Here is a 10,730-nt window from a genome sequence, read left to right on the forward strand (position 1 = left end):
GATGGTATTCTTTTCACTATAGGCCTTGTTGACCCCTCTCCAAACATAGCGCTTATGGTTGTGACCATAAAGCTCTATTTTGGTCTCATCACTCCAAATTACAAGGTGCCAGAAGCTGCGAGGCGTGTCAAGGTGTTGTCGCGCATATTGTAACCGGGCTTTTTTGTGGCATTGGCGCAGTAAAGGCTTCTTTCTGGCAACTCGACCATGCAGCTCATTTTATTTCAAGTATCATCATATTGTGCTCCTTGAAACAACCACACCGTCTTTTTCCAGAGCAGCCTGTATTTCTCCTGAGGTTACCTGTGGGGTTTTTTTTGTATCCTGAACAATTCTTCTGGCAGTTGTGGCAGAAATCTTTCTTGGTCTACCTGACCTTGGCTTGGTATCAAGAGATCCCTGAATTTTCCACTTCTTAACAAATGATTGAACAGTACTGACTGGCATTTTCAAGGCTTTGGATATCTTTTTATATCCTTTTCCATCTTTATAAAGTTCCATTACCTTGTTACGCAGGTCTTTTGACAGTTCTTTTCTGCTCCCATGGCTCAGTATCTAGCCTGCTCAGTGCATCCACATGAGAGCTAACAAACTCATTGACAATTTATACACAGACACTAATTGCAATTTAAAAAGCCACAGGTGTTGGAAATTAACCTTTAATTGCCATTTAAACCTGTGTGTGTCACCTTGTGTGTCTGTAACAAGGCCAAACATTCAAGGGTATGTAAACTTTTGATCAGGGCCATTTGGGTGATTTCTGTTACCATTATGATTTAAAAAGGAGCCAAACAACTATGTGATAATAAATGACTTCATATGATCACTATCCTTAAATAAAACACAGTTTTTTTGCATGATCAGTCATATTTTCAAAATCAATGCCAAAATTTCACAATTTCTGCCAGGGTGTATATATATATATATATATATATATATATATATATATATGCTATATATATGCTATATATATGCTATATATATGCTATATATGCTTACACAAATGAAGACATAAAAACAATTATAAATGTAAAAAGAATAATTATAATGATGATAATAATCACTGAAATATAAATCATGGTTCGAGGTGAACGTGTTTTTGTATTATTTTGCGTTTTAATCACAGATGTATAGGCTGCAGAGTTGTGGTCACAATGAACTACTCTGTGGAAATAAAGCGAATTGAACTCAAAGCACCCCCTGAGCTGAGATGTCTGAGGTCATTTGCAGCACTCATAGACGATACTGTTGTTGCAACAAAAAAAAAAAAAAATCAGAAGACAGAAACAAAGAAAGAGTGAGAACCTTTTACATGCGCGTGTTCCACGCGACTGCACGCCTCCTTATAAACAGCATGTCATACACGCGCATAGACGGCTTTTCTGTCATCTGTTCTTAATAATATAATAAAGTGTGTTTCTTCAAGTATGTGTCTGTGTGCCATGGGGCAAATTACTTGTAATATTAATTTGATAATAATAATAGCCTAATAATAATAATAATTTTATACATTAATGGGAAAATGAGACAAATATCGTCTTGATCGTCAAAGGCATCAGCTATTGGCAATCACTCTGACCATCGTCGATACCTGAGATCATCGTCTATCGGCACAACCCTACTGTTTGGCCATAATGACCATTGTTATGTTTGGAGAAAAAAGGGTGAGGCTTGCAAGCCAAAGAACAACATCCCAACCGTGAAGCATGGGGGTGGCAGCATCATGTTGTGGGGTGCTTTGCTGCAAGAGGGTCTGGTGCACTTCACAAAATAGATGGCATTATGAAGAAGGAAAATTATGTGGATATATTGAAGCAACATCTCAAGATATCAGCCAGGAAGTTAAAGCTAAAAGTTAAAGGACCGCACCCACGCAGAGTCAGCTCTCATGGAGACAGACTGCCCTCACTGTGAGGGCATGAGTCTCAAGACGCTTCGCATGCGAATCTCCCTTGTTCTGAGGGACGATTCAGCCTCTCGCGCCCTCCCACCCGCCTCTTCTGTGACACACGAGGGATGGCGGGGCTGTGAGTTTGAGCAGGATGAATTTGAGGTGGTCCTCGTGCCGGCACATGCCCTGCGAGCCCCTCAATCTCCATGGTCCTCTATGCCGATACATTATCCGCCCCTCCACAGAGCGCACAGCCTCATCTCGTTCACCAGTTCTGACGCTGGATGATGACGATGTCATGTCTCTCACTGCATCAGGTGAGTGGTCAGTGGATGACGCTACCACCCCTTCCCCCAACGAGGGCAAGGAGAGTGTACGTGCCACTGACAATGAGTTGCTTCGCGTCCTTTCAAGTGCAATCGAAGAGCTCGTTATTCCAAAAGAACCTACACAGTCTCGCCTTGATGAATGGTTCCTGCAGTCCGGATGCCATCAAGCGACCACGTCCCGTAGTTCTGCCCCGTTCTTCTCTGAAGTTCATAACTAACTGTCAAAATCTGGCGCGCACCCTATTCAGCTCGCCCGCGCAGCAATCACATCCTCTCTAATGTGGATCACGGGGAAGAAAACAGCTATGCCCAACTACCCCCCCCCCGAAAGAGTCTGTAGCGGCACACCTCTGCCCGGCAAGTAGCAGGGCATGGAACTCACGCCCCATTCATCTTTCTAAGCCATGTTGACTAACGTCCGCACTGACTGGTTGAGCATACTCAACAGCGGGCAAAACTGGTTCAGCACTCCATGCGATGACGGTGCAAGCTAAGCTCCTCAAACAAATGGACAAAAAAGGCTACGATCCAGAGACATTCAAAAGCTCTGCACTGCTACAGACTTAGCGCTGCGAGCCAAGAAAGTCACTGCACAGGTCATTGGTAAGTCAATGAGCAACCTGGTGTTTTGGGACCATCACATATGGCTGACCCTCAAGGAAATACGTGACGTGGGAAAAGCCGCTCTATTTGATGCTCCGGTGTCTCTAGCTGGCCTTTTCAAAGGCTCTGTGAAATAGAATTGCTGAGGGCTACATCACGACTCAGCAACAATCACAGGCTATGAGACATTTTATGCAAAACGGAGTAGTACCTCATCACAACCGGCTCGCTCCCACTCTGTCTCAGGCCAGCGCCCGACTAAAACCCCACACCAGCTGCCTCGGCACCGCCAAATGTCGTTGCCGAGGCGCTGGTAAAGCCACGCAAGCCGTGGCCCAAACGAAGGTAGCTGCCTCAGCACAAGCCCACACAGACGGAAAAAAACCCCATGCGCAGCAAAAGCGCTCCCAATAGTCTCACAATAATCACATGCAATAAAGTTGGCACATTATGCACAACTGCTTCCCAATGGTGAGCGGTGCCTTATATCATGTATGAACATACAAAGATTGCAAAAAGAGTACAGCGCTCGCATGAGACACTCACACTTTTTCAATAAGGGCTTTCCCACTCCAAAGCCCACACATTATGCACAACCGCTTCCCAATGGTGAGCGGCACATTATATTATGTATGAACATACAAAGATTGTAAAAAGAGTACAGCGCACACACGACATGCTAACACTTTTTCAATAAAGGACTTTCCCACTTCAAAGCCTACATATTTTGCACAACCGCTTCCCAATGGTGAGCGGCGCATTATATCTTGTAATGAATTACAAAGATTTCAAAAAGATTACAGTGCTCATTGCACATGCACAACACGCTCACACTTTTTCAATAAAGGACTTTCCCTCTTCAAAGCCTCACATTATGCGCAACCGCTTGCCAATGGTGAGCGGCGCATTATATCATGTTATGAACATACCAAATTGCCATCTGTCCCATTACGCGGTTGCGTGGCGAGGTCTTACTAGCATTCCGACTGGGTGCTAAAAACCGATCGAACATGGTAGCGGGATTTACAGCCGTTATTCCCTCGTTCTGGAGAAGGATGGCTGGCTTCGGCCCATTCTAGTTCTGATAAGTTTGAATCACGCGCTCGTGACGTGCCCATTCAAAATATTAACTCAGAAACAGATCTTATCGCACATCCATCCTCGGGACTGATTTGCGTCAATAGACCTGAAGGACGCGTACTTCATGTACCAATTGCACCGCGTTACAGGCGGCTTTTTAGATTTGCATTCGAGGGAACTGCGTCTCAATTTTAAGTCCTTCATTTCAGTCTGTCACTGGCTCCCCGCACATTCACGAAATGTATCGATGCGGCGTTCGCCCCATTGAAAATGTGCGTTTTGAATTACCTCAGCGATTGGTTATTACTAGCCAATCAGAGGCACTACTGAGCGAACACGGAGACTTGATTTGCCTTATGGAAAATCTGGTCTAATGTCAACTGGGCGAAAAGAACACTTTTCCCCAGCCAGTAAATCATGCGTGTGCACCTCATGAACTAGCATGTACAGACCATTCTTCGGTGTCTGTTTCAATCAAAAATACAAAAAAAATACAAAAATAAATAACAAAAATTACCACTGAAGTCATTTCATCTTCATGTGCATTGCGATAACTCGCCACTGTCTGGCTGCTCTAGCACCATGGACAGCGCCAGCCTTCTACCAACAGGGTGTTATGCTGGGTCAAGTTTTCAGAAAGAAAGTGTTGACCATAAATGCATCCAACACAGGTTGGGGCGTGGTGTGTAATGGACGCCCGACTTTCGACACCTGGAAACATGTGCGAAACGGCTGTTACATGTCAACTGCCTAGAGTTACTGGCTGACTTTCTAGCTTTGAGAGCTTTTCATTCCGATATTGTGAATCACCACATTCTGATTCGTTCAGACAACACAACAGTAGTCGCATCAATATGTCGCCATGACACTCTGGCCCACGTATGGCCGGCATAATGCAAGTATGCACTTCCCCTGGTGCGCCTCCTTTATTCTGTCATCAGCAAAGTCCAAGTGGACATGAAAACAGTTCTGTTAATTGCACCGAAATGGCCCAATCAGTCCTGGTTTCTGGAGATGGTAGAAATATCGGACGGACCTCTATGGGAAATACCGCTGAGGTGGGATCTCCTCTCTCAGGCGCAAGGCACAATCTGGCATCCCCAGCCCATGTTGTGGAACCTGCATGTGTGCCCCCTGAACGGAGTGCTCTAAACGCACCAGAACTGGTGCTTTCAGTCATGAACACCATTTTACAGGCCACAGCGCCGTCCATGAGATGCCTCTATGCACTAAAATGGAATGTGTTCACTGATTGGTGTCTTTCACAAGGCAAAGACACAATAAACTGCCCCATTCATGAAATATTTCTCATATTTCTTCAAGAGTGATTAGACGCAGGACTCACTCCATCAACGCTCAAAGTTTATGTGGCGACTATGTCCGCCTATCACGCACCTGAAGCCGGCGCGACGACAGGCAAACATGATTTAATCATAAAGTTCCTTAGAGGAGCAAGACGATTAAATCCACCTCGGCAGGCTACAGTCCTGACTTGGGACCTAACTTTGGTCCTAAATGCGCTCACAGGGCCCCCCCCCCCCCCGAGCCTTTGGACTCTTGATTTGCGCATGCTCTCGATTAAGGCCGCACTACTGCTGGCTCTGGCCTCAGTAAAACGGATCGGTGACTTACATGCACTATCAATTGACAATTCATGTTTGGAGTTTGTCCCCAGTCTTTCAAAAGCCACTGTCAAACCTGAAAAGGCTATGTGCCTAAGGTTCTAACCACACCCTTCAGAGCGCAGGTGGTAAACCTTCAATTCTTCTTCCCACCTCCATTTAATTCGGATGAGGAGGAATCCTTGCATTTGTTATGCCCTGTGCGGGTGCTACATGCATATGTTGAGCGCACCCGCCAGTTCAGACTGTCTGATCAGCTCTTTGAGTGCTATGGAGGACGCACGAAAGGAATGTCGGTCTCCAAACAAAGACTTTCTCACTGGATCGTTGATGCGATTGCCCTGGCTTACGATTCGCAGGGTAAGATTTGCCCAATTGGTGTTAAAGCACACTCAACTAGAGGCATGGCCTCCTCATGGGCATGGACGAATGGTGTGTCATGTGTTTTGAGATATGTTTTGCAGCAGGATGGTCTTCTCAAAACACATTCGCAAGGTTTCACAACCTAGATGTAACGTCTCTATTCACAGGTCCTCTCCGTTTAGAGTAGGGCTGCAACTAACGATTATTTTGATAATCGACTAATCTAACGATTATTAGAACGATTATTCGACTATTCGGGCGATTATTGCAATGATTAATCATTAGCTCTAAACCGACTATTCAGCTTGTGCCCTGACTTAAAAGGTTGTATTAAATGTGCTTGTTAACAATAAAGAGGACAAAATCATCTTTTAAAAATACCTCTAAATGACATTCAATGAATTAAAGGGAAAAAATACTTTTTATTATGTTTAATTCAGTAAAAATTTCACTACAAAAAAATCCTATTGTTATCAAGTGTATTTGTATTTTTCCATTTAAAATTGTTAAAAATACTTAGAACAAGATACATTTACTTGAGAAGCAACATATAAGATATTTAGACTTGCTTTAAGAGAATGTATCTTAAATATAAGTGTATTTTGTATATAAGTGTATTTTTTCACTTGGTTATACTTGTGAGTGCAGTAAAGACAAAACACACTTATATTCAAGATCTATTCTCTAAAAGCAAGTCTAAACATCTTATATGCTGCTTCTCAGGTGAATGCTTCTTTTTTTTAAAGATTTTTAGATATTTTAAAATATTTGTATTTTTTATATCATATTCAACATTCTCAGATAAAAAAAAAAAAAAATTATTCTGCAGTATAGCTGCTGAAGTAAATGTATGTTGTTTTTGAGGAGTTTTAGATATTTATATTGGAAAACAAGCCAAAACAAAAACAAATAAATTTATTTTTTTGCAGTGTATAATGGGGTGGACACTACCCTCTCTCACCTTTTTGTTCACTTCAATCCATCTTTAACTCACAAAAAAACAAACTCACTCTTATTAATAAAGTTGTGTTTTGCCAATTTTCTTCACGATAAGAAATGCACAGTGACATAAATTACGGTTCAATAAGTTGCCATCGCGTTATAATCTAGCTGTATTAAGTGCGCGCACTTGAGGGATGAGCGTCCCCACAACAGAGTGTCCCTCAGCCGGGTTCAGTTTCAATCTCTCCCCCTTAGATCGGGACACTTCGCGCAACTCATAGAAGAGGCGCTGACCACACAAAGAAATGCCAGTTTCCTTATTATTTGAACTTTAATAAAGCTATAACGCATTAAATAGAACTGCATTAAAGATGTAACACCGGGGTGTTTCCTTTAAAGATGCTCGACACACAAGTTTTGCTTAAGCTGAGCGTCAGCTCCGGCTCTGCTTATTCCACAACAAAAGTGCTTCTGTATTTACTTATTTTGTATTTTTGCATTATAATTCCCTCATACTTTGCGATCTACATCACCTGAAGCTGTTTGGAAAGTTTAGAGTGCATCTGTACTGTGAGACGTGTTTTCTTCCTCTCCTCAGTCAGTCGCGAGCTGCAGTGCTGCTCTTGTGAGCAATCATTAGAGTTTCATATGATCTTATGTTACGTTAAGATCAAATGACTATTCGACAATGAACAATTTTTTATTGTCAACGTTGTCGATAACGTCGACTAATCGTTTCAGCCCTAGTTTAGAGTGCTTGCTATTTCATTTGCCAAACATATACTTATGCCCCTCCCTTTAAGAACGGGCTCCCCATCATTTTGCACAACCGCCTGCATTCAGGCCAACTGGGTTCGTGAAGGGGTTAATTCATACTATATGACTATAGTTCATATAATCATTCTGAATGCTCCCCTCCTGGCCAAACATTAGGGTCACTCACTTGCGGCAGACTCAAGTCAGTCACCGTCCCACGGGACTGCAGCATCATGTTCCTCTCTGGAAGGTTATGTTGTGTAGTGTGGCATGATGGGATTCTGTTCCCCATATGTGTTAGCAAACGCAATGTCAAGTGTACTGTGTCATAAGGGAACGTCTCGGTTACATACGTAACCTCGTTCCCGACGTTTTCTTGTTATGATTATTTGATAATTATAATGACACACTAGACAGCAGCAGGTCTATTGGCTTACATTTATACTTACAAGTCCGACATTTTAATAAAAATCAGCTCTTTTCTCTGCTATTTACGTTCACTTTAGACATAACTCATTTTGTTTACATGAATACCTCACCAAGATGGGCATTTTGGCCACATATTATATATATATATATATTTGGGGTGTTACGGTTCTCTGTAAAAAAAAAAGGTACGGTTCGCCACCCACGTTTTGGGAAGCATTGGAACCATGGTCGGTTCACTTCACATTTAATAACAAATCTGGAGCACAAGTTTTGGTCAAGAAAACAAAGTGTCAAACAGACAGGCACAGTTTCAACCTCTGCTAATGCACCTGAATGGATCCGCTCCACCTGTGTTTCACGTGGGTCAACTTGATGACATCACTGTTCTGCAAGTGTTGTGTGTAGTTGAAAATGGCAAGTGGAGAAAACGAAACGCTGATAGAGAAGCCCCCTGTGTTTCTCCTTTCTGGGAACATTTTCTTTTTGCAGTCAGTTACAGCAGCGATGGTCAAAAGAAGTTTATAAAACAGGCACTGTTTGCAGACATCGCTCGACACGAGTGCTGTATACCGGTAATATATGTCAATAATGCGCGAGGGTTTATTTAAAACACGCACGCAAGTTCTTCCCGTTTCCTCGCACGGCAGTAATCTATCATGAGTGTCAATAATGCGCTTTGATTAATGGCATTAAGATGCCGTTATAGAAATGCATTGATACATGATTACTCATTTATGCCGAAACTGCACACACTCCCTTCCATTTTTAAGCAGGCACTCAGTGCTAATTCGGAAAGACATGAAACAATAACTAAAGCACTTGGGGTGTTCATGTGGGATTTCCATGTATGATTAAAATACTTAAGCAGCATTATCACAACATCCCTTCTCGTACGCATTCTAATAGCAAGGTTATTCCTTCTATAGTGATGTACAGCTTCCGAATATTGAATATGTTGAGATAAGTTTAAAGTGCACTTTATGTTGATGCATGTAGCGTATTAGTGCAGGTATTAAGTTAAAATGTTGATTTAGTAAATAGAGAAAAAAAAAAATTTTAGTTAAGTACCCTGACAAAAATTAACCATGGTTTTACTATAGTAATATTGTAGTAACAATGACTGCTGTCACCATGGTTTTCTGAGCAGAAATCATGGTTTTGATACAATCAACCATGGTTTTATAACAGTAATACTGTAGTTTATATATAGTAACTGTGATTTTACTATATATTGTAACCATGACAGTAACCATGTTTATATTGTGGTTACTATGATTTTACTGCAAATGCCATGGTTAAACTATGGTTAATGTTGTAAAACAATGATTGTTATTTAAGGGCAAACCTGTTAAAGCGTTTACCAAATAGATTATTTTTTGGATTTGGCAGTAATACATTTTTTATTTTTTTTTTACAAAGCAAATACTGAACCGTACCGAAACCGTGACCCTTAAACCGTGATACAAACCAAACCGTGAGAAATTTGAACTGTTACACCCCTAGTATATATATATATATATATATATATATATATATATATATATATATATACACATACATACATACATATACACACACAGGCACACACACACACAGTATTTATAGCCAACCTCCTATGTTTGGTGAATGCCATCGGACATTTTTTGTTTAGTTACTTCTTAAAGACTTTGTTCTCACAGCATAAAACCAAAACACCTGGTCCCAGTACTTATAAACTGACTCATATTTGAGTCACAAAGCAAACAAACTGAAAAACACGTGTGTTTGTTGAGTGACAGCTGAAGGCAGTGTAGAAAACAACCTCGGACAGTGTAAACAAACCAGAAGAACCGGTGCGACCAAGAAATAAACAAACTCAAACGAGACACAGTCACCAAAAGTGTACAGTCATCTGACAGCTTCAGTTCAGACAGTGGCCATTACAGGATAATAAAAAAAAAGATCCGGCTTCTGATGCCAGTTGTGTAATGTGTGATGGTCCCAAATAAACAGATGACATTAAAAATTATATATTTTCAACTGTTTATTCTCACTTTGTCCGGTCATGTGCTTTCTAGGGTCAATTTCTGCTGAATAATTCAAACAAAGCCACTGACAGCTGATTGTCTCGAGTCATGTCAACAAAAATGTGTGTCTTTAATAACCGTTATCGGGCCAGCACTCAGTAGCCATAAGAACAGGCCTGATCTGAACCTTCAGATCTTATGAAATCATAGATGGTGTTTATTTCTGCGAGAAAACTCACCTGAAAGTCGGCCAGGATCATTTCTCTGTCCATGTTGCTGTCGGAGGCCATTGCAGGGAGAAGCTAACGACTCATGTAAAATACCCCAAAAATATCAACCTCCGATTTCAAAAGAGCAGCAGGGGACACGGCTTATCAGTGTGCGGCGAGTAACTTAGGTATAAACGCTGCTCTTCGGGCCGTATTGTCAGTGTTTTGTGAATTTCTGTTTTTCTGTTATCGTCACTTCACTGTTCTGGATCGGCGTTCAAAGCAACAGAAACATCTTACGGCTGCCGTAAAGAAGTGTCGTAAACTATCGCGACACTCGCACTGCTCGAAGGGATCCGTTTTTTTAAAGGAGCAGCAAGGCCGTGGTTTCATTTAAAAACATAAACAAATTGAGCGTTTGTTGTTCATCACAAATATTTTTGAGCTCTGTTTGCAAAGTGCCTTGACTTCCTTCAGTTATTGCTTTGGCTGTATCAAGT

General features: G+C 41.7%; 1 protein-coding gene across 2 annotated transcripts in view; it reads right to left on the reverse strand.

Annotated features, from left to right (window-relative positions):
• The window catches only part of LOC127415252 (FAS-associated factor 1-like), a 131,519-nt gene extending 121,001 nt beyond the window's left edge, over nt 1-10,518 (reverse strand). For both annotated transcript variants that reach the window (XM_051653927.1, XM_051653926.1), the window contains exon 1: nt 10,261-10,518. In XM_051653927.1, the coding sequence (XP_051509887.1) occupies nt 10,261-10,311 (51 nt within the window). In that variant the 5' untranslated portion in view covers nt 10,312-10,518. The remainder of the gene's footprint in view (nt 1-10,260) is intronic.
• Nucleotides 10,519-10,730: the final 212 nt, after the last annotated feature.

The sequence above is a fragment of the Myxocyprinus asiaticus genome, chromosome 24, assembly GCF_019703515.2.
Source record: "Myxocyprinus asiaticus isolate MX2 ecotype Aquarium Trade chromosome 24, UBuf_Myxa_2, whole genome shotgun sequence".
Lineage (NCBI taxonomy): Eukaryota > Metazoa > Chordata > Actinopteri > Cypriniformes > Catostomidae > Myxocyprinus > Myxocyprinus asiaticus.